Raw genomic sequence first — 24,034 nt, forward strand, 5'->3', positions numbered from 1 at the left:
TCTTGAAAAATGTATATACCTTAATTAAAAAAATACTTTATTGCTAAAAAAAAATGCCAACCATCACCTGAGCCTTCAGCAAGCCATAATCTTTTTGCAGGTGGAGGGTCATGTCTCAATGCTGGTAGATGTTGACTTATCAGGGTAGTGGTTGCTGAAGGTTGGGGTAGTTGTGGCAATTTCTTAAAATGAGACAACAATTAAATTTGCCCCATGGATTGACTCTTCCTTTTACATAAACACTTAGAGGCCATTGTAGGGTTATTAATTAGCCTAATTCCAATATTGTGTCTCAGAGAATAGGGAGGCCCAAGGAGAAGGAAAGAGATGGGGAATCTCTGGTCAGTAGAGTAGTCAGAACACACAACATTTATTAATTAAATTCTTTCCTATATGGGAATTGGTTCATGGTGCCCCAAAATAATAAACAATAGTAATATCAAAGATCATTGATCGCCATAATAAATATAATGATAATGAAATCATTTGAAATATTGTAAGAATTGCCAAATTGTGACACAGAAACACAATAAGAGCATATGCCATTGGAAAAATGGCCCTGATAGACTTTTTTCACAAGGAGATGCCACAAATCTTCAATTTGTAAAAATTGCAATACTGCAAAGTGCAACAAAGCAAAGCACAATAAAATGAGAGAAGCCTGTGCTGAAGTATAAAGGTAAAAGCAAGAGGATGACTAATTTGAATCTTTCCAAGGCATCATGGTAGAATAGAACAAATATTGGATTTGAAAATAAGGATTTGTGGATTCAAGTTTAGGCTCATCACCAATAATTCTATGACCTTGGGCACCATTTTGGGCCTCAGCGTCCTCATCTGTAAAATGGGAGGGGGAGTTACTAGGTGATTTTTGAGGTCCCTTCCATTTCTACATTATATGATTATGATTTTCTGGGCTTTGGTTTCTTCATCCATAACAATGGACTGGATGAACCTTAAGATCTTTCCTTGCATTATAATTTGCTGTTTTAAAATCCATATCCATGATATCCAGGGCCTACACATATCAATAAACTATAGAAAGTATTTTTAAAGAGTGAAAAGTTTAACATGTATACCATCTCATGGGTGTGGGAATGTAGCATTTGCATGCTTGTTTTAAATGCAGTAAGAGTTTGGCACAAAAGCTGAGTCATTACAAAATGATTTATTTAGTATGAGTATTTGCTTAGTCATGATTAATATACAGTGGTTTAATATCTCTATTTAGATAAATATGTGCCATGTTTTGTCATCATAAGATGAGTGAAGAAAATTAGTGGAAAAATATTTAAAGGTAAGCTAAATACCATTAAGCTGCCAAAAGTTTAATAAAATTACTCATGAGTATAAGTTTTGCATAAATAATAACAGTCTTGCTTTGATAAACTTTACTGTTGTTTTAATAACACTGATTAAAAACCATGAATGAGCAAATTCTTTCCAATGTCTCAATCCTTCTCTAGTCATAGGCTATGTGCTAAGGATGGTTCATTAAGTCTTCTGGGCTGGCTTGAATGCTATGCTAGGGAGCACAAGTTCTGTGGGGGATATAAAACTGGAGAGGTCTGACATATGGTCTTGGAAATAGACTATATCTATGTCTATCATCTAAAACTACCATAACAACAACACCGAAACTAGAAGATGAAAACTTTAGCCAAGGTAACCTGTGAAACAAAAAAAACCAAAATCAAAATGGCCCTAAGTCCTATATGGTAGAGTGATAGGTGGGAGCCTGACAGAGAAAGGACCTTAAAAGACAGGATGAAGAGTTTGTATTTTATCATAAGTAGTGTGTGCTTGGTGGCATCGGCTATTTGTAGAAAAGGCATTCAGAGAGAGCTCCCTAGGTGGGTTGGAATGCCTGGCAAGGCTACATGAAGGAAGTAGGATTTGAGTTTGGCCTTGAAGAATGAGTAGGATACAAATTTGCAGAGTGGAGGATAAGGGGCATTTTAGGTAGCGGCAATAGCATGAGTAAAAGGCATGGACGCAGTAACTGTAATGATGCCTCAGGCAAATAAGGAATAGTTTAGCATGAGTAAAGGGGAAATAGTGAGTTGGAAAGTAGTGGGAAATGAATTTGGATAGGCCAGGTAATAGTAACAATAACGACAATAGCTATTATTTATATGTTGTTAAGTCATTTCAGTACTGTCTGATTCTTTGTAACCCCATTTAGCATTTTCTTGGCAAAGATACTAGAGTGGTTTGCCATTTCTTTCTCTAGCTCATTTTTCAGATGAGGAAACTGAGGCAAACGGTTAAATGACTTGTCCAGGTTAAGTGACAGGGTCACACAGCTACTAAGGGACTGAGGTTGTATTTGAACTTGTCTTCCTGACTCGAGGCTAGGTGCTCTATTCACTGTGCTACCTAGTTGCTATCATTTATATAGCACCTACTATGTTCCAGGTATTGTGCTAAGCAGTTTACAAATATTATTTCATTTGATCCTCACAACAGCCCTAGGAGGTAGGTGCTATTATTTTGTCCATTTTACAGTTGAGCAAATTAAGGTAGAAGTTAAATGACTTGCTCAAGGTCACACAGATAATGTCTCAAGTCTTTCTGACTCCAGGCCCAGTGTTCAATCCACTGAGTCACCTAGGTGGGCTCATAGAAATTCATCAACCAGTAGAGGATGTATAAGAAATCGAGAACAGTATGTGAGTCATTTGATTCAGGTGAACGTTTCTCTGGTATGTGATTATTAGACATGTAATTTTGACGTGAGTCTTGGCTATGGCAATAATTATAAACAAAACACAGAAAAACAGTGTTTCATTTTCTGGCTTTTCTCTTGTGAATGTCAACATAACAGTAAACTACATCTGATTTTTATTATGCACAGGAACAATGTAAATCTTTTTTATTAGTTAGAAATCAATGTCAGAGTTTGCTGTCTTGAGGTTTAAATTTGTTATATTGTAGTTTTAGGGTTTTTTTTAATGCATTTTTTTTTACAGAATTAAGGAGAAAATATGGGAGCCCTCCAGTGGCCAAAATAATCCATGCAAATTCCCAGGTTTGTTTCTCCACACCAAATTTATGAAGACAAGTGACTTGCTATGTTGCAAGTAGCCAACCCAGAGTGCAAGTTTTATCTTTTTTTGTGAAAATGTTGATTTGAGGGGAAGCTAGGTGGTGCAGTAGATGGAGCACTGGCACTGGAGTCAGGAGAACCTAAGATCAAATCCAGCCTCAGACACATAACACTCACTAGCTGTGTGACCCTGGGCAAGTCACTTAACCCCAATTGCCTCATTAAAAAAATGTTGATTTGGGCCACCTTTTATTCTTTAGGAAAGATGAAGGGCTTAGAGAGTACAGAAGAAAATTTAAGGAGGAAGATAGTCATTAGATTTAGGGGAAGCAAGACCAAAAGGTTGACACAAGAAAAAGAGGAGAAGAAAGGAATAAGCATTTATTAAGTGTCTAGCATATGCCAGGCCCTGAGCTAAGCACTTTTATTGACCATCAGATCACAGGATCATAAACATAGAGCTCTTGTTATTGTTTGTCCTTTGTTTTCAAAGAGGACGGATGACATCACAGTGATGTCTTCACTTGCACATGAATTGGATTTAAGTGAGGCAGAGTTGCACAGTCATCAGCCTCACTCTGTCCTCCAGAGTCGTTGGAAATCCAGTGGCAAGCTAGAGGTGGGGACAAGAAGCACCTCATAAGCTATTTTCAACACCTCTCATTTTTTAAGCGATTCACCCAAGGTCACATAGTAAGCATCAGCGATAGAATATGCACTCGGTTCTGATTCCAAAGCTATTGTTTTTGGAAAAAGAAGTTCTGAACCATTGAACCTCGGGAGTAGCTATCAATTTCTTTTTCATAGAGAGTAAATCTAGGTTGTCTACTAAAGAAGCAGGATCTTGTGCCCCACAGAACAAATAAGGAGGATCTTGCAATAGCAATGAAATGCATTTTGACTTTGCAAGTGTTTGCAAAGACTAGGAAAACTGGAGGAGTCTTGATGAGTAATCCCCTGCTTTGGGGTACCATGTTGACCACATAGAGGCCTAATACAGAAATGCGAAGTGCCCAATCCCTCTGGGGTATGGATCTAGGTCTAGGATAAAGCAGATCAAAACTGATCAAACCTATAAGGTATATTCTGTTAACTTACATTCCAAGGTTCCAAAATTCTAGACAGCTTATTCTTCTTCTTAGAAATAGAGACAAAGGGTAGTCCAGATGACTCATGCATACTAGGAAACATTATTTAGAGGATAAATTACTCATCTTTTGATGAGATATCTTGAGTAGCCATAAAAAAAAATGATCGTATCCTGAGCAACACAAAGCTTTGCTTAGTGGAGAGTACTTCATTTCCTTCTATTGCAGCTATCAGAGAACTGCTATGAGTATGTTAAAAATGTTCACAATGAGGAAAGGATTCAGTCAACCCAAGCTGTGCTTGTTATTTCACTTTTCTACATCCTCATAAATCTATATTCTAACATAAGCATTCCTTGATGTGGCAGAACTGTTTATTTTATTTCTGATTTAGAAGGTTTATATGTGAAATATTTTGGTTTCCCTTTTTAGCAAGCAAATGCATATCTAACTAAGCCAGACAGCTGCATTTTCATTTGCTTATTCTGTATCATCAGATCACCAGCAATAGCTGGGTAGAAAATCTGAAGCAGTATCTCTGACTTGGAAATAATCAAGTCAGGTCTACAATGTAGCCTAATGTCATCATGCCATTTGGGGCTTTTCTTCTCATACTAAACTCTCAGAAGTTCTTGTAAAAAAAATGTGCTTGGCTAAAATAAATATACAAAACCATAACTGTAGTTGGTCAAAGAGGGGAAGAGTGGGTATTTCATAGATTCATAATAAGTATTCTAAGTCTAAATTGTACAATCCTAAAACTCCAAAGAAGAGCTAAGAAAAGAAGCTGCCTCCATAATTACTCAGGAAGTTAGCTACACCTACAGAGAGGTATGAAAAGAAATTTCTGATGAACTTGAATGTAATTTCAAAAATGTAATTATTTTACCCTAAGTTTTCTACTTGTAAAGGCTAATCAGGTTTTAAAACAGAACACACACACACACACACACACACACACACACACACAGTTTTCCATCAATTTCCCCTTACTTGTGAGATATAGAAGATTTATCAATTCAAATTATGACACTATCAAATTTCCTAAACTAATAAAGGTCAAACTGAGTTGGTATTTGTGAATGGCATCCAAGAAATTCCTCAGGAAATGTTATGGGTGATTCACTGAGAGAGATTCATCTAGGGAGCAAGCTATTTCCTGATAATAAACCAGACCCTTCTGGAAGCTGCACTCTGTCTTTTGAGGCCACCAGGGTATTATTTAGCCCACTGAAGCAATCATTTACCCTTGTGGGCTCCAAGTTGGAATGGAACTTGCTCACTAGGAGACTCTGGCTCATTAAGTTGAATACTTCCCTCATATCATTATAAAAATATTCTGGTAAATGCTGTAGTTACCATTTTTTTTCTAAAATAAGTGAGATCTGAGGTTTTGGTTGTTAGTGAACATTTAATGGTCATATCATACTTTTTACAAGAGAATGAAATAATCCCCATGTCCTGCACAACTATTCACGTTATTAGATTCAGACGCCTTATGTCTTCTGTGATTTTGGAATGTGGAGGCAATTAGCTTAATAATTGGCTAGACAACAAAGTGAGTACTGGCCATGAGGCTGTTCAAATAGCTGTGAGTTCCAGAGGTGGCAATGTTAACACCGTGGTGAGATATGATGTTCAGAACTATTCTGTAATGAAATTTTAGGGGCATTATTACAACCATTAGAGAATAACACTCTTTCAGCCCAACCCCAGGGCAGACTATAAACTAATATTAATTAAAGGTAAAAATGGTATGCTACGAACTTCTTGTCTGCTATTCAGATGAATTCTCTTCATAGCAGATTGTTTTTTTGTTGTTTTTTTTTTACGGGATGGGGGTGGTATTGTTCAAAGGCAACTCATGGGAGAGGGTAGCATGTAGCCGTAAAGCCATTTAAGTGGATTGAATAAATACTCTTTATTTCAAAAGGGGATAAAATGCTGGATGAAACGGAAGTATAATATTCTTAATAAGACCTATATAGTGATGAAAGTGTGACCTTTATAATATTGACAAAGGATTACTATTGGAGGGTCTGGGCTTTGTGGCATCACTTTTACTAAAATATGCCCCAGCAACTATTTTTCTAGTCTGAAGACTTAAGAGGTAGTGACTGTTAGCTTTAAGGAAATCATTTTAATTCCAGAACCTTCTTTGGGTTTAGTATTTTCCAGTGATTATAAAAAAAGTTCAGGAAAACCATTCATTTTAGGCAGCCATGGCATCTCATTGAGATCAGTACTAGTTCTGAAGGAAGTAGATACTTTATATCTCTTATCTCTTTATCAGTTTATCATGCTCTGAAGCTACTCTGCCAAACTCCCATTTGCACTTGCTTGGTCAAGTTCCCATAAGGTAATAGATTAATCCATGAGGGGTTGTGGAGTTGTTTTTCTAATGCTATAGCTCACAAGCCCCCACTGATGGGCTTTCTTCATGATTACTGGTTGATATAAATTTTTCAGCCAACTTTTAGGCTTTTCATGGAATTCATGAAAGAGAGATAAGGATTAAAAAAAGGCATCTTATAGGAAAATTCAGGAAAACAGGTAATGTTGAAAACGATTTTTTTCTTTCCATGAAATCTTTTCTATAGAAGAATGGAAAAGTGAATTGTAACATAAGTAACAACTAACCACATTCTTTATAGACGAAATAGTCTTAACTTAAATGAAATATTAAAAGTAATGAAATATAGTACTTTAAAGTATTTTTATACACTATCTCATTTGTTGAAGCAATTATTCTTATTTTATGAAGTAGGAAATTAAGATTCAGAGGAGATAATTGATTTACCCAGGGTCATACAACTAGTAACTATCAAACCCAGATCTTTCTGAGTTCAAGACCAGTATTCTATCTGGTATGCCATGCAGGTTTCCTGTGCTATCTCAGAATTGATTCTTTGTGGGATGCTGAACACAGCCTGTAACTTCATCATGATCACTGAACAAACATAATATTGCTACAATGGAAAAGAACTCTTTCTTTTCTAAGTAGGTCAATGAAAACTTGTGTTTTGGGATTAAACTGTTTTGTTTAAATCTTAACCTCACCCTCGAAGGAGAATTTAGAATGCTTAAGATTTAATTATGCTTCCAATATTATACAGTTATTAACAACCAATGCTCTAGTGTTTCCAAATCCCCCATCTATTTTGACATTTCATATTATTGGTTTAATTCTAATGTCTAGAAGATATATGCACATATTAGTAAAGCACAGGAAAAATCCCAATTTAAAGCTGCAAGTTCAAATGGTTGTATAACTTTTCATGTTCCTTGCTGTACAATAGGTCTTGTTGACTTAAATCTAAATCCTAAAGTAACAATATTTCTCACTCACAGACATTCCTTTAATGCATTTCACAGAATCATGGCATCTTAAAGTGGGAAAGCATCAAAAGGGTTCTATATTCCAATTAGAACCTAAAGAAGAAACTTATCTACAATAACTGTAATCAGCAAGTGGTCACCTAGCTTTCCCCAGCCTGTGATGGGGAATCTATCGGTCCTCAAGGTAGTTCACTGTCTTTCTGGGTATCTGGACTTGTTAGGAAGTTTTTCCTTCTATCAAGACAAAAGGTGACCATAAGTTCCACCTTCTGCTCCCAATTCTATTCTCAGAACAAGCATAATATGTGCATAATACTTTTCCCTGTGGCAGACCTTCACATAACTTAAGATACTTATTATGTCACCCTTAAGGTTTCTCTTTTCCAAAATGAACATACTGGGCTGCCCTAGTCCTCCACTATTCGGGCTTGGCTGAACTTCATTCTGTTGTGCCTAAGATGTGGTATCCCAAACTGAACACTATAATCCACTTGTGGTCTGATCCTAGAACAGCAGAATGGGAATTATTAACTCTCTTGTTGGAGGTACAACATTTTTATTAAAGTATCCTGAAGAAGGCATGCTATCTATGCCTTCTCCCAAGTCACTTATGAAAAGGTTAAACCGTACGCATCTGAGCTTTCCAGACTGCTCTCCATAGTCACAGTGGACTCAGGGGACACCTCTTGAGGTAGTTCACAGTTTCAACATTAGCTCATAGTATGTTCCTTTCAATAACATCTCTTGAATGCTTGTGAAGTTTTTGCTTACTTATACTTTTAGCTATGCCATTGACTTAGAAAACTTTCCTGTTTGCAGCCTTTGTATATAGCTGACTTTGGGTCAGTTGCTGTGATAAATAAGTGAGTACTGTGTGAAAATCAATGTGGAACACAAAATGAAGGTGGTGGTGTCCAATCTGATTCCAAGGTTTGAGACATTGCACAGTGCCAAATAGGAACACACAACCCATTAGTAAATAAAAGAGTTATTTAAGAATGAAATTTAAAAACCTTTCCATTTACATATATTATTTTTTCAAATGGCTACTATGTTGTTAGGATGTAAATATTTATTATTTGGACCTAATTATTCAATAAATGGAACTGTTGGGTTTTTTTTTTTGCCTGGGGAGCTGTGAAACAATTACTAATTCAATAAATATTTGTTAAGGTTCTACTTTATGCCAGGCATTATTTTAAATGCTAGAGATATCTACTCAAATAGAGATAACTAGGCAGTTCCTATTCCCAAGGAACTCATAGTCTAATGGGGGAGACAACATGCAAAAACTATGTTAAAATAAGTTATATACAAGATACATTGGAAATAATCAAAGGGAAGACACTAAAATTAAGAGGGATCAGGAAAGGCTTCCTGTAGAAGGTGAGATTTTAGCTGGGATTTCAGGAATCTAAGAGGCAGAGACGAGGAGGTAAAACTTTCCAGGCATGATGAATAGTCAGTGAAAATACATAGGGAGTCATGAGAGAGTGTCTTGTTTAAGAAACAGCAAGGAGGCTGGTGTCACTGAAGGAAAGAATACTTGGTGGGTTGGGGTGCATGGTATAAGAAGGGCTTTGAATGCCAAACGGAGGGTTTGATCCCTGTTCCCGGAGGTGATAGGGAGCCACTGTAGTTTACTGAGTAGGGAGATGACATAGTGGGACCTGTGCTCTAAGGAGATCATTTTAGCTGCTGAGTGGAAGATGGGCTAGAATGAGGAGAAACTTGTGGCAGGTAGACCCATCAGCCTTTTGCAACAGTCAAGACATGAGGAGAGAAAGCCTTGCACCAGGTTGGTGTCAATGTCAAAGGACAGAGAGGCAGAATACACTGAGGACTCCATGAGCCGTTAAAGTTTGAAAACCTCAGGCCAAGAAAAGATACTTGGAAGGCTCTAGTAAAAACCTACTGCCATTAATCATCAGTAGCCATTCTTTGGGTCTAAACCCATGTCCTTCCATCTTGTCTATGAGCATGTTGTGAGAGATTCTGTCACAGGCCTAGCTGAAGTACAGGAATACTATGTCTGCAGCATTCCCCTAGTTTACCAATCTAGTAACTTGATTAAAAAAAAAAAAGAGGGGCAGCTAGGTGGTACAGTGGATAGAGCTCCAGCATTGGAGTCAGGAGGACCTGAGTTCAAATCTGGCCTCAGACACTTGATACTTACTAGCTGTGTGACCTTGGGCAAGTCACTTAACCCTGTTTGCCTCAGTTACTCATCTGTAAAACAAGCTGGAGAAGGAAATGGCAAACCAGTCGAATACCTTTGCCAACAAAACCCTAAAAGGGGTCACAGAGAGTTGGACACAACTCAACAAAAAGGTGCTATGGTGCCACCCCCTCACCTTTCATAGATTTTAACTACCTGTTAACTATTTTTTAATTTATTTTTACCATTCTGAAGTTATTTTATTGAACAAAAATAAAATAAAGACTGAGTAGTTCTGTCTTCTCTCAGTTACGAGTTATCAGTGACCCATCCATTCCAAGGATTGGAACTCCCTCTTCTTTGTTTTTGGTCTTGCTCCCAACATAGCTTAAAAATCCCTTTTTGTCGTCACCAATCTCATCTTGTTTGAGTCAGTAGTGCTCCTGGCACTATTCTCACAGGAGTGTGCCTTTTTTTCCCCTCAGTTATGTTCTGCCTTTACCCATATTTTACACATCTTTATAAAAACCTAAGTTGGCCAATGACTTTTCCACGTTAATCTCTTTAGGTAATTCCTTCTTTTCCCCCCTTTATCAGAATCATTTGTGTCATAATCATTTCATTCTTGGAAATTTTCATTAACCTTAGGCTAAATTCTCTGTACAATTTTAGGCTACCTGGAGCCTACTTGTCTTTTCTCTGAACACCTAGAAATCTGTTCTCCTGTAGTCTGTGGGGCAATCATGCCCAGCTACTCACTCCTTCTCTGTCACAAACTCTTAAATGGCATTTTCAAAATTTCACTGATTCTCATTTGACCATGATAATGAAAACCCAAAAATTCAAAAGAAAGAATAATGATAAATCACACTTCCAAGGCAAATTGAAGTTTTCAAAGTCTTTCGCACACAATCTTATGAGACAGGTAGTACAGATATTAAAATTTTTATAACTTTTAATCTAAGGATATTAAACATATATTTGTGGCCCACAACTTAGAGTACTTCCCAATCTTAATACAATTCCTTAAGAATGAAATAAATTAAAATTTCAAAGGATCTAAGACTTTAGAAAAATCATTAGGTGAATAAGTATTTCATTAATCTCTGAAATTAAAGCCATCTATAGTCATATGAAAAATGCTCTAAATCACTATTGATTAGAGAAATGCAAATGAAAACAAGTCTGAGGTACCACATCACACCTATCAGATTGGCCAACATGACAAAACAGGAAAATGATAAACATTGGAAAAGATGTGAGAAAATTGGAACACTAATGCATTGTTGGTGGAGTTGTGAAATAATCCAATCATTTTGAAGAGCCATTTGGAACTATGCCCAAAGGGCTATAAAACTGTGCATATCCTTTGACCCAGCAATAGCACTTCCAGGGCTGTAGTCCAAAGAGATCATACAAATGGGAAAAGGACCCACATGTACAAAAATATTTATAGCAGTTCTTTTAGTGTTGGCAAAGAATTGGAAATTGAGGGGATGCCCATCAACTAGGAAATGGCTGAACAAGTCGTGGTATATGAATGTAATGGAATACTATTGTGCTATAAGAAATGATGAACAGGCTGACTTCAGAAAGACCTGGAAAGACTTGTATGGTCTGATGCTGAGTGAAGTGAGCAGAACCAGAAGAATGTTGTACACAGTAACAGCCATATTGAGTGATGACTAACGTTGATAGATTTAGCCCTTCTCAGCAAACAAGGATCTTAGACATCTCCGAAGGTCTCATGATAGAAAATGCTATCCACATCCAAAGAAAGAACTATGGAGTTTGAATGCAGATCGAACCACTATTTGCTATTTTTTTCCTTCTGTTTTGTTTTCTATTTCTTGTGGTTTCTCCTATTGGTTCTACTTCTTACTTACAACATCATTAATGTGAAAATATGTATAATAGGAATTGTGTGCCGTGTTGGGGAGGGAGGCGGGAAGGGAGGGAGAGAAAAATTTAAAACTCAAATGCTTGTGGAAGTGATTGTTGATAAATTAAAATAAATTAATAAAAAAAATAATCTCTGAATCCCTTGGTTTGGGTTTTATTTTCTTCTCTCAAAAAAGTTTTTTTAAACCTAAATGAAAGAGTAGTATGTGAATATGTACTACAGACACAAACTGCCCAAATCTATGCATTTGTAGCAAATAGCATTGACCCTCTATTCCCTCCTGGCCTGAGTTCAGTACCTTTCCTGCACTAAAAATAACTAGTGAAGGGGACCTGTGTTAAAAATGTGTTTAGTGATTTTATTTTTCTCCTTTTCACACTCTTTTGCAGCTCTTTGAAACAGGAATGGGAATAAGCTATAATATTGTTATCTACACTTTACACAAAATAAGCTATTTAATATTTGTGCCTGTGAAGGAAGCACCTGTCTCTTCTCAAAATTTTTGCCAGAGTGACTGCTTGAAGAGATGGAAGCTACAGACTGAGGTGTCCACAGCACTGTCAAAGCTGACAGTGAAGCAGGAAAACTATGGCTGTGATAAAGATTGAGGGAGCAGCAAAATCTCCATGGGATGGCAAATGAACTCTAAGTCTTAGAAATCAAATAGACCAGTGAAGGCAACTTCGAAAAACAAATAATCTGCTCCCATGTTACCAAGAATGAATAGCGACATACACACATGCTCCTCATTAAAGCTACAAAACTACTTTGCTTTTTTTTTTTCTGTCTTCCTTCTTTAATTGATTAAAACTGCACTGAGATTTTTGGGACACCCTGTAAACCTTGCCTTCTTATAACTAAAAGGAATCTCAGGAGGTGTCTAGTCCAAATCAAAATTTTGGAAGCACTTAAGAGACCATGGTCCCACAGTGGCTAATTTCCTAATATTATACAAAGTAAATTATTAATCAGTTCAACCATAAGCCCTTATAACAGGTCTGATACGTCTGCTAGGCAGTGGGGATAAAATGACAAAAATGAAACAATTCCTGTACTCAAGATTACTTTTCACCTACAAAAACAACATATATACATATAAGTAGATTCAAAGTATATACAAAATAAAGTAATTTTTCAGGAGGAGGATGGGAAACGCCAGGATGTTGGGGGCATGTAGGTTGTACAGTGGATACAGCACCAGACTTAGAGTCAGGAAGAACAGAGTTCAAATCCAGCCTCAGACACTAACTGGGTGACCTTGGACAAATCACTTAATCTCTATTGGCTGCAGTTTCCTCATCTGTAAAATGGGGATAATAATAGCACCCACCACCCAGGGTTGTTGTGAGAATCAAATGAGAGTATAAAGTGTTTAGCACATAATATTATATAAATGTTAGCCATTATCACTATCATCATCATGTAGGGAGGATAAGAAAAGCTTTTCAGGGAGCTTTGAAGGAAGCTACAGACTCTAAGAGGCCGAGGTAGCGGGGAGGGGTACATTCTGGGCAAGGGGGACCCCCTGTACAAAGGCATGGAGAATCAACTAATTTTCAGCATCTCACTTCACAATCTACAAAAGAGAGTACTTGTATCCATAATAGAAGCATCTTAGAAAAGAAATGGTGTGTTAATTACAGGTATTAAGGACAACAACCTAAGGTGAATCCACAAATTTCTGTTAATTTGTACTGAGGATTCAGATAAGCCCAGGATAACTGTGTTAGAAGCTAATTCTGGTTAAAAATGAATCAGTGTGTGATTATAGCAAGCTATTTCAGTTAGCTATAATCTTGAGTGAGGGCAGCTGGGTCGTGCAGTGGCTACAGTGCCAGGCCTGGAGTCAGGAAGACTCATCTCTCTGAGTTCAAATCTGGCCTCCGACACTTACTAGCTGTGTGACCCTGATCAAGTCATTTAACCCTGTTTGCCTCAATGTCCTCATCTGTAAAATGAGCTGGAGAAGGAAATGGCAAACCACTCTGGTATCTTTGCCAAGAAAACTCCAAAAGGGGTCATAAAGAGTTGGACATGACTAAAACAATAACAACAAATAATCTTGGACTATAACTCAGTAGTTACTTTGGGTTTCATAGCCTAGAAATCTGCATATGTCCTTGGAACAAGGAAAGAAAAATATTTAATGAGGGGAATGGCTAGTGAATGTCCAAGGTATGTATGTCATACTCTGCTGGATGCTATGTAGATGTTTGGAGGGTAAGCTTCCAGGCATGCACAGTGGAAGTCCCCATTTCAGAGCATGTATGTGCAGGTATTCTATGACTGTTTCCTTCACTCAGTGTGTGGCAAACAGGAGCCTTTTCCTCAGTTGTAGAAGCAGAACTGGGTATACAGAAGGCACCACTTGTCCAAATCAATCTCTCTTTCCTCGGCTGCATGACAAGGATGAAATGACTTATGCCTTCAGGTGGGAAGAGAAGTCTAGGACCTTTATCTCTCCACCTGGGCTGTGTTCCATGAGCACAAGGCCCTGCTGTTGTTTCTGTTCCTTATTCTGTTTATTCTTTCTATCTTAGTTCAAAGAGTATTGCAAATGGCTGTGATCTTGTGAGCTTTGAAAGGCTGGAAGAGCTAGCTACCAGAGGTCCAAGAACTGGAATCCATATCAGTTTGCTGGAAGTGAAGTCTGGTACACCGTTGTGGCCCTATTGACTCTTCACATTAGTGGGCCAACCTGGTAGCCAAGATGCTATGTTTTGCAGAAAGCAAGTATTTTGTTCAGCTGCCATTCTGCACTGGGCACAAGGGGTCAATACTATGTAGAAACTGTTTGAAGTTTGAGCTCATGCTCTTCAGGGACCAAAATGGCGTAGGGAATATGTACTCTTGATTTGGAGGGGATGTTTTTATATTTGAGCCTTGTTCTCTCTTTTCAGTAAATAAGTACATAAATATACTTACATATTACATGCATGGTATATAAATATGTAAAATAAATCAAAAGCTAAAAGTATTCTATCCAGTAAATGTAACAGCTACTTGATGTTAATTAAATGACATTGGGGTACTCCTAACAGAGAAGTGGACTAACATGCAGAAGGAAACACACATTTTTCAACATGGCCATTATGGGAAATTATTTTGCTTGACTATGTTTATTTCTCATGAGGATTTTGTTTTTCTTTTCCTCTTGGGGGGAAGAGGAGGTAGGAGGGGAAAAGAAATGTTTGATAATTGAAAAAATATAATAAACATAACATTGCAGTGTGAATCACTAGGTCAGTGAATGATATAGAGATCCTAACTATTGATTGATACTAGGGTGAACACACTATGAGGGATCAATATCAATACTTGAAAAGGATTCAGTAATATAGCCAGCAGCATTATTTAAAAATTCAAACATGCAAAAGTAATCTCAAAAGGAACTTATCTGACTTGTAAAGGAAACATACTAGGGAAAGTAACTGAAAAATGATAGCAAGAGAGAGGGAAAAAAAACTACCAATTTTTCTCTAATAGATAGTGAAAATTAAGAAATATAAAAACAAAAATGCTAGGATGAGATGGGCCCCTACAAATGTATCAGGCCAGCTTTCTATCCTAAATACAGCCAGTACGTAGTCCATATTAACTCAGCAAGTTGGGTCCTCAGAGAGTTGCTAATTACATCTCCCATCAGGGTCCTACCAGAATCCCTGGATGACTGGGGGTGTTTTTATAATGTTATTGGCTCAAGGCTCCATTCTGCTGTGGGAAGATAAAGGCCTAAACCTCTCTTCCCACCTAGATGCTTATAGGATTTCATCCTTCTCACTGAAATGCAGCCAGTGCCAGAGCTTGATTTGATCTTCTGTGTGTACAACCAATTCTAGCTCAACAGCTAAGTAAAATCTCCCTTTCTGCCACACTTTGAGTAGGCAGGAAATAGTCACATAATAACTGTGAATGCTCTTGGTTATTGTCCTTTGTTCTTGAAGAGGAGCAAAATGACATCACTGTGTTGGAGTCAAGGTACAGCGTGCCTGGCTGTGGTGGATCAGACCAATATAAACTCAGAAGGCTATATCACAGGTCGGGCACAAATAGTCCATGTGAACATTTGGAGAGGAGATGCCTCTACATTTGCACATCTCATGTTTCTTTTGAGTGAATGCTCTAAAGGGGAGAACAGGGCCCTTCATTGCACAAGCCCAGAAGTGGGCTCACCATACATCTACATGAATACCTCAGGAAGAACATGAAGTACGTGCTCCTAAGGACTGGACTCTCATTGGCCAGTCCTTCCATTATAACCACAAGAAGGCAGAAAAGTTTAAAAAAAAGAGTTAAATCTCTTTGACAGAAAATCTCTATTTAGAAATACATGAAATTAAGCACCCATCATATTTCTTTAGGCTATAATATCATGTAGAAAAGGATACCGTTTTGTTAATCCAACTAAGTGTTTCTCTTTTTACCTACCACCCTATTAAAGGAGAAAACATAGTGCCTTAGAGCATTCTATTTGGAATCAGAGGACATAGGATCGAATCCAAGCTCTGCCACTTACTACCTGCATGTCCTCAGAAGGGCCTCAGGTGTAAAATGAGAGTGGCTACATGACATGTAAGGTCCCTTCTAGTACTAAATCTATGATACTTCAACTTTTTTTTTTTAATAATGACACATACTCCTACACATTACAAACAAATTCCTTTCATCATCTTTCATTCCTTTCTCTAATATGCCTATTTTATGTTAAAATTTAGCAGAAAAGTTCTACAAAATACATAGAATCTTTTTAGTATGAAACTTTTATACCATCATGCTGTATTTAAAAGATTTTGTCTGTTTTGTTACTTGGTTTTTCTGGGATTATGCCACATACTTTCATAATACATGGGAATAGTTTCAAATGAAATAAGCTAGTAAAAATTCACTCAGATTATGAAGCAAGATATAAAATTATTGCCTTTTTTAAAAGTCCTGCCTCTTGCATCCCAAGTATATGAAGTTAATTCAAATATCTCCATAATGGAGACAAACTACAATTCCCCCAACATCTGATATGAGCAGAGACTTACAGTCTACCTTTAAGCAGAAAAATTATTCCCATTTTTTCTTTGTTTTAAATCATATAGATCTAGCAGATTAAAAGTAATTCTCCAGGTCCTTAAATGACTAAAACTTTACTTGTCCATTTTTTATTCAGTTTGGGGTGACTCTTTCAGCTTACATCAGTTTATATTCAGCATACATCCTTTAGCACCTCGATAATTTCAGATAGCAACATTATATATTGATTGCTGACTCAGGGTCTGTGTTCAAGGGGATAGAATTTGGAAACTAGTGCAGATGTTCTTATTTTCACCATTCAGCATGTCTGCCAATTAGACTGGTAGTTTTATTATTCAATCATTGCCACTTGACTATGCTTCCTTTTAATAACTGGTAGCTTCATCATGCCTAATATTCCCTTCTGTTCACATTTCAAACATATTTTGCACATCTTCCCTCACACAATGGAATCATTTTTGAAATAAAATAAAGCATTGAGGGGAGGGGATGGAGAGGAGGAAATATGAAACTCAGAATCTTATGGAAGTGAATGTTGACAACCAAAAATAAATAAATTGTTTTTTTTAAGCATTGCATGATAAATTTTGATATAAAAGACATGCAATATTAATGATATCTTTTAAATAATAGGCCATAGAGTTAAAGAAGGGCAGCTAGGTGGCACAGTGGATAGAGTGCTGGGCCTGGAAAGAGGAAGACCAGAGCTCAAATTCAACCTCAGACACTTACTAGCTGTGTGACCCTGGACAAGTCACTTAACTTTTTTTGCCTCAGTTTCCTCATCTGTAAAATGAGCTGGAGAAGGAAATGGCAAATCACTCCAGTATCTTTGCCAAGAAAATCCTAAATGGGGTCATGAAGAGTATGATTCAACTGAAACAACTCAACCACAACAAAAAGGGTTAAAGAATGAATAACTTAAAGTAAGAAAGAAAAGGGTAAATACAAAAAGGTAAAGGAAGCCTTTCTATGAATAGTCAAACATATGGGTGGATCTTTTTCCCTCCCAAAACATTTCACATTTATAAATATGATAAAAATCAATTCAAAAAATATCTATAAAAACAAGAAAGCAACATTTCTCCCTACCAATTTTCCTGTTAATTTAATAGTCCCTATGAGGATTTATTACTCTTCCTTGTTTCCCTTCTACTTCTCTTTTTATATATTGAAAACTTGCTGAAATTTAAAATTTTTGTGCCTGAGGGGGCAGAGCATAAGGATAAATAAGTTGATATTACAGACAACTCTCCAGTATCTTAAGCACAACCAGTATTAAAAACAACTTATACTGGACTGAGATTACATCAGAAATACACTAGTTTCACACACAGAGATACACACAGAGCTTGGCTCTGACCTCCTTTTGGCTCAGTTTTGCTATTGGTGTGCCAGAATCCCACTGGGTGGGAAAAACAAGGGTATAAGCCACTCCTATATAATTGAGAAGAGATCTGCTTCTACTTACCTAATAGTATGTGGGTCACTCTCTGTCAACTAAGATGATAGAAGAATGTCTAAATTTATTGGAGGAATAGGGTTTACACTGAAAGAAGCTTAATTATAGGGATTCTCCCTTTTTACAGTCAATGATTTATTGACGCGGATGGAGGAGAAGAACTTAAATCCTTCATCCCTTTCTATTACTAGACACAAAATCAGAAGCTCTGTACTGGTCACTTCCTGTCTCATGAAAAATGCTCAAGAAGGTCAAAAGGGATATACTAGTACACCTAGAAATTTAAGACAAGTAACCATTCTACTAATTATACAGTAACTGTCATTGTATACCCAACTTCCTGGGGTGTAATGGAGGCAATTCATACTGGAGAGCCAATTGGTAAATTTTTAGTGTGAACATTTACACTTCAGAAATCAGCAAACACTACAAATCAGAGCTTGACTCAATGTTTTGTTGATTGTTTGGACTTAAGAAAGTGATGGGAAAATGTTTATAATAGAGATTAAATTTAAAATTCTCCTATGCTTTCATTCCTGTGTCCCAGCCCCCTCCCAAGAAAGCCAGTTGTTAAATATTTACCAGCACACCCCAGTCTACCCCTGATCCTCAACAGCAGTTTCCAGGCCCAACTCCTGAAGTCACATAAAGAAGCAATTCTGAGGCTGTCTGAGGAAGCTAAGTGTTGTCTTCCCCATTAGAAGGTGAGCTCCTAGAATGTAGGGATAGTCCTGGGCTTTTCTATTTGTATTCCTACCCTTAGCACAGTTTTGTACATAGTAACTACTTAAATGTACTTAAATTCATTCATTCATTCATACATTCATTCATAACACTTGATGGAATTCACAAGTGGGGTAAAGGGAAACTCTCACCTAAGAGTAAATGTTACTTGAATCTTTCACATCAAAGAGGAAGGATTGAGCTGAGGAATTTGCCACATATGTCAGAATACATTTTTTTTTCAAATATGAAAGGAAATTATTACCAGGGTTAAGCTAATTTTACAAAGTGTGAAGGAAAATCCACATGATACTGTACCACAGGAATGGCTTTGAAGCATGGCCTATGTTTTTGCCTTTCTTTGCATTCTCAGAGTTTAGGACTGTCTCTAACACATATTATTTCAATGCTCATTGGCTGAATGATTTACTTAGAGATCTAGCATAGATAGAATTGGTTACTGCCTACTGCCTAGGTTCTGGGATTTCAGAGGAGGCCCTCTCCCCACAACCTCTAGTGTTTGCCCACTAAATATTTTCCCTACTGCTCTGGCTAGAATATCAATAGAATATCTCTAAAAGGCAACAAAGCCTTTCTCTTCATAATTAGAGATAAGATTTAAGGTACAAATACCCTTGGGATACTCATACTTTCCCTTGAAATCACACTAACTTGTAGATAACTTATATCTGATCCTTTTTTGAGAGGCTTAACCGGGAAGGGTTAGAGTTTGAGACACCACCAGATGGATAGGTTACTTAGCTTTCATGACCTTGCTCAGAAATTGTTCTACCATACCTCTAGGCAGAATTTCAGGAATACTAAATTACTGCTATTTCCTTTACCACCCTGGAAAAATGCAAAAAGGCAAATTTCTCCATAGAGCATTAGTTTAACATCAATTTTCCTTTTGAGGCCTTAACACTGGGTGTTATTTTTCTTAGCCAAATTGAGTGATGTACTCAGAATTATCTACACATGCAAAGTAGCCAGATTAAGACACCCATTGCTCTATTCCATTTTAATCTTATTCAGTCTAGTAGAGCCTAGCATATAAGGGAGAGCAAAGATTAAACTGCCCCGTTCAACAACTGTCTTTAGCATCAGGCTTTACAACAGCAATGTCAGCATATTTATTTTCCCCGTATAAAGACTTTCTAATTCACACTGTGTACCCTGTGACAATTATGGACAATATTTATTCAGAAGGAGTGCTGGGCAAGTTTGGAAAAGCAGCTAGTAAGAACAGAGCCATGAGATCATTTCATAAAACAAAAAGCAAAATCTATACATGGTCAAAATGTGCAAGGAAATGAAACTGGTCATTCTCAAGCAGTTTGCTTCTCTATCCCCTCATCCAAAAGAAGCACAAAAATCCTTAAAATATAGATTAGTGGATTAAAAAAAAACAAAAACTACTCCTCTCCAGTACACACACTTTGCAATTTAATCAACCCTTTGTAGTAATTTAGCAAACACCAGCTTTATTATTTTTTCCTGAGGGATTAGATAAGGGAATATACTAGGAATTACTAGTTATACTTTTTAGAAAATAATTTCTTTTGGTAAAGCACTTTCCAACAAAAGCTGTGTATTTTCACAAGTGTCTACTATATGCTAGGTACTATTTTTGACCCCCCATTTTTTTTAAGATTAGCTAAGAAATTATCTTCAATAGTTGCTCTATGTACTTTTTAAACAGCATATTTTTACTATGTAAGTTAGGAAGTACAATGCAAGAGAAATTACAAAGTTTTTCTAAAGTATCAAACCCACCTAACAATAACACACTTTCTCCCACAACACACTGGAAAGATGACATTCTTTGTTTTTAGTATCCTAAAGTATCAGACTACTGATATTTTAATTAAACAAACTCTCTGTTAGAAGTGGGTAAGCATGTGTGTGTCTGGGGAAAGAGCAAAAGGTAGAGGGTTTATTTAAAATGGATTGGCGACATTACAAAAGAAAACAAAACCAAAGAGATTTCTTTCAGTGGCTTAAAACATGAAATCCAAATGTCTCTAGAAGGACAGAGGAATGTTACTATCAAGATACTCAAAGCCCAAATCATTTCATTTTTCCTTTTTTCAAAGAAGAGTTCCAAATTAACTTTCATAGTTAGGAGTTGCACCTGAAAACAAATCTTTCTACTTACCCTGGTGTATGCACCATCATCTCCTAAATCACCTTAATTCCAATGTATCCAGAATGTGTGTGGATACGAAAAAGGAGAAAATACAGTCTAGGACAAAATTTGACCAAAGAGTTAATTACAACAGAGATCAAAACAGAACTCTCTGAAATGCTAGGGAGCAAGATGAACTTAATCCCTGCCTCCAGAGCCTGGTATATACTGTGTCTATCTTTAACTTGTAAATGATTTGGTTTCACATTCCATTGAAGTCCCACTGGCAGATGCCTTTGGTGAACTCACCAATCACAAGCTTTCATGTCCCCTCCCTTTCTCCCCCAGCCCTGGCTGTGCTTCCGTTCTGATATCTAATACAGATTTACTCAGCTGTCTTTTTACCTGTCCCTGCATGGATGAAAGAGGATGCTTTCATTGATGGCTATTACTGAAAGGCTGGGAACGAAAGACCAGGCTGAGAAATCACTCTCCCTCTTCTGCCCTCCCTTCCCCCACACTCTCTTCTCCTAGCCAGAAATCAAACTAACTTCCAAACTTGGCTGCCCAGGAAGGAATGTTCTCTGATTGCCATTTCTGCAAGTGGAAAGCAATGGAAAACAGCTCCTGTACTTTCTTCTTCACTAGTAATCTCCCAGGTATATACAACACAAACGTGTTGGGTGACTGCATTTTTTTTTCCTTTGGGGAGATGGGTACAAATATAGGGTGTAAGACATTATGTTTGGAGCGCAACGGGATTTTTAATTTCACAAATGAAGTTCTTTTATCCCAAAATAAAATTTTGTTAAAAATAAAGGCAAAATTTTTCTTGAGAATTGAAATGAAATTTAGGAAATGAGCTTTTAGAACCCATCAAAGGGAGAAAACTACACAGTTCAAGCTTAACAATATAGTCAGAGAAAAGCTTGATGAATTGTGGATACAAGGATTTAAATCACTCTTTGAATTAAGTCCCCAGGCACAGATTATCCATAGCGTTTCCCAATGAAGCTTGTGTAAGAAGGACAAAAGAAACCTGTGCAGCTTCTCACTGGTCTCAGAACCAATTTTATCAGGGACTGTGACTGGGAAAGAGTTATTATGCCTAAGGAAAAAGATCTGGAGGAAAGGAAACAGGAGTAGGTACGGGAGATGAGAAAATGAGACGACTTTACCAGGCATCACACTCACATCAAAGAAACTTTCCCTAAAAAGTTCATATCTATTCTCCTACAGTTTTTCTTTAGTGTGTTTGTTTATTTTGTTTGTTTATTTTGATGTCAAGATATATGAACTACTTGCAAACTGCCCTATCCAGCACTTAGCACAGTGCTTAGCATATAGTAGGCACTTAAATATTTATTGACTGACTGATTTATTGATCATTTATTTATTGACTGATTTACTCTTCATATTGCTTATGCAATCTACCTATCTAGGTGGATTTTAGTTCAGCAAAAGGAAAAAAAAGTATGACAAAAGTAATAGTAGGCAGTTCATCACTCCCTTGGTACCCAGGTAATGTCAAGTGAACTCAAAAGAAGTAACACATCAAGTGAAGCCCTTGTGGTGGATTTATGGGACAACATGAGTAAGAGTTACACAGAATAGACATGCATGGTGGGTTGTGATTTGTACCATTGGAAGGAATAACCACTACATGGATGACATCAGAGATCCAATGGAAAATAAAAAACATTAGAACCAGACAGGTGTAGAATGGGCTGTATATGATCATAGTAACTTTCTAGATAAAATGTAGCTCCTTGGGTATAGACTGAACAACTTCTTGTTAAGGGTGGGCTGCCAGGTGGTGCAGTGGATAGAGCACAGGGCCTGGAGTCAGGAAGAACAGAGTTAAAATTCAGCCTCAGATATTTGCTAGCTGTGTTAACCTGGGCAAGTCACAACCTCTGTTTGCCTTCGTTTCCTTAACTGTAAAATGAAGATAATAATAGCATCTACCTCAAAGGGATGCTGTGAGGATCACATGAGATAATATTTGTAAAGTGCTTATCAAAGTGTCTAGCATATAGTAGCTGCTATATAAATGATAGCTGTCATTAATAATCATTATTAATAATTATTATCATTATAATGTTAGACATTTTCTCCTCTTTCCCCCATCTTGACCCATTGGTGAACCAATTCAACTTTACACATTCTTTCTTTCTTGAATCTCTAGTTCTATTATTATTATTATTATCATTATTATCATCGTTCAGATCGTGCCCTGCCAAACCTAGGCCTTGGATCACTCCCACCATCCTCTGCCTTTGGTCCTACAGATGTGCTGGTGAACAAAGGTGGAGAAAAACCACACAACTGTCCTGATGGAGTCCACTACAAATTTATTACACAACCTCAACTTGGCCCTCACTGCTGCTAGGCAATCCCATCACGCTCCCTTATCAACTCACTATCCCACTCTCCACTGCAGCTCTTCCAAATTTTTTAACCTTCCTCAAACCTCCCATAGCTTCCATTCCTCCCATCCTCTCAGCTAGGAATCTTATCTCATATTTCATAGGAAAAAAATTGGAGCCTCTCACTATAATCTCTCTCTTTTCCTCCCTTACTAATTTCATATCACTCATATGCATTGGGCCATTATCTTTTCCATCCTCATCTTATGTGGAAAAGTGGCTTTACTCTTTCTTAACACTAACCCCTCTACCTGCTCAAATGATCCTAATCTCAACAGATTGCCCTCCTGTCATCCCTACCCTTTCACTTATTTTCAATCCCTCTGGCCCTCTCTCGCCCTTTCTCTACTGTCTACACCCAGGTCCATGCCCCTCCCCCCAACCTCAAAACCACCTCACTTGATCCTTCTGTTCTTGCTATCTATCATCCTATATCTCTTCTGCCTTTTGTGGTTAGATTTTTTGAAAAGGCCATCTCAATAGGTGCCTCTACTTTCTCTCCTCTCACTCTTCTTAACGCGTCACATCTGGCTTCTGACCTTACATTCCACCCAAACTGCCCTCTCCAAAGTTAGCAGTGATTTCTTAATTGCCAAATCCAATGGTCTTTTCTTAATCCTCATTCTCATCAGCCTCTCTGCAGCCTTTGAAACTGTTGGTCACCATCTCTTTCCTGATACACTCTTTTCTCTAGGTTTTTGGAGCACTACTCTCTCCTGGTTCTTCTCCCTCC

At 37.4% G+C, this 24,034-nt stretch overlaps 1 protein-coding gene across 19 annotated transcripts in view; it reads right to left on the reverse strand.

Annotated features, from left to right (window-relative positions):
- Positions 1 to 24,034, reverse strand: part of DTNA (dystrobrevin alpha) — a 484,963-nt gene that overhangs the window by 327,648 nt on the left and 133,281 nt on the right. For 10 of the 19 annotated variants that reach the window (XM_020992526.2, XM_078153437.1, XM_020992519.2 and 7 more), the window contains exon 1: positions 20,903 to 21,108. The exons of 1 other annotated variant lie outside the window; for it this stretch is intronic. In XM_020992526.2, coding sequence (XP_020848185.1) covers positions 20,903 to 20,922 — 20 coding nt within the window. In that variant the 5' untranslated portion in view covers positions 20,923 to 21,108. Of the gene's footprint in view, positions 1 to 20,902; positions 21,110 to 21,277; positions 21,360 to 24,034 lie in introns of those variants that run through there. 8 more of the 19 variants (XM_078153432.1, XM_020992521.2, XM_020992534.2 and 5 more) reach the window with 4 other exon arrangements.

This window comes from Phascolarctos cinereus, unplaced genomic scaffold (assembly GCF_003287225.1).
Source record: "Phascolarctos cinereus isolate Bilbo 61053 unplaced genomic scaffold, phaCin_HiC Scaffold_4;HRSCAF=312, whole genome shotgun sequence".
In the NCBI taxonomy this organism is placed as follows: domain Eukaryota; kingdom Metazoa; phylum Chordata; class Mammalia; order Diprotodontia; family Phascolarctidae; genus Phascolarctos; species Phascolarctos cinereus.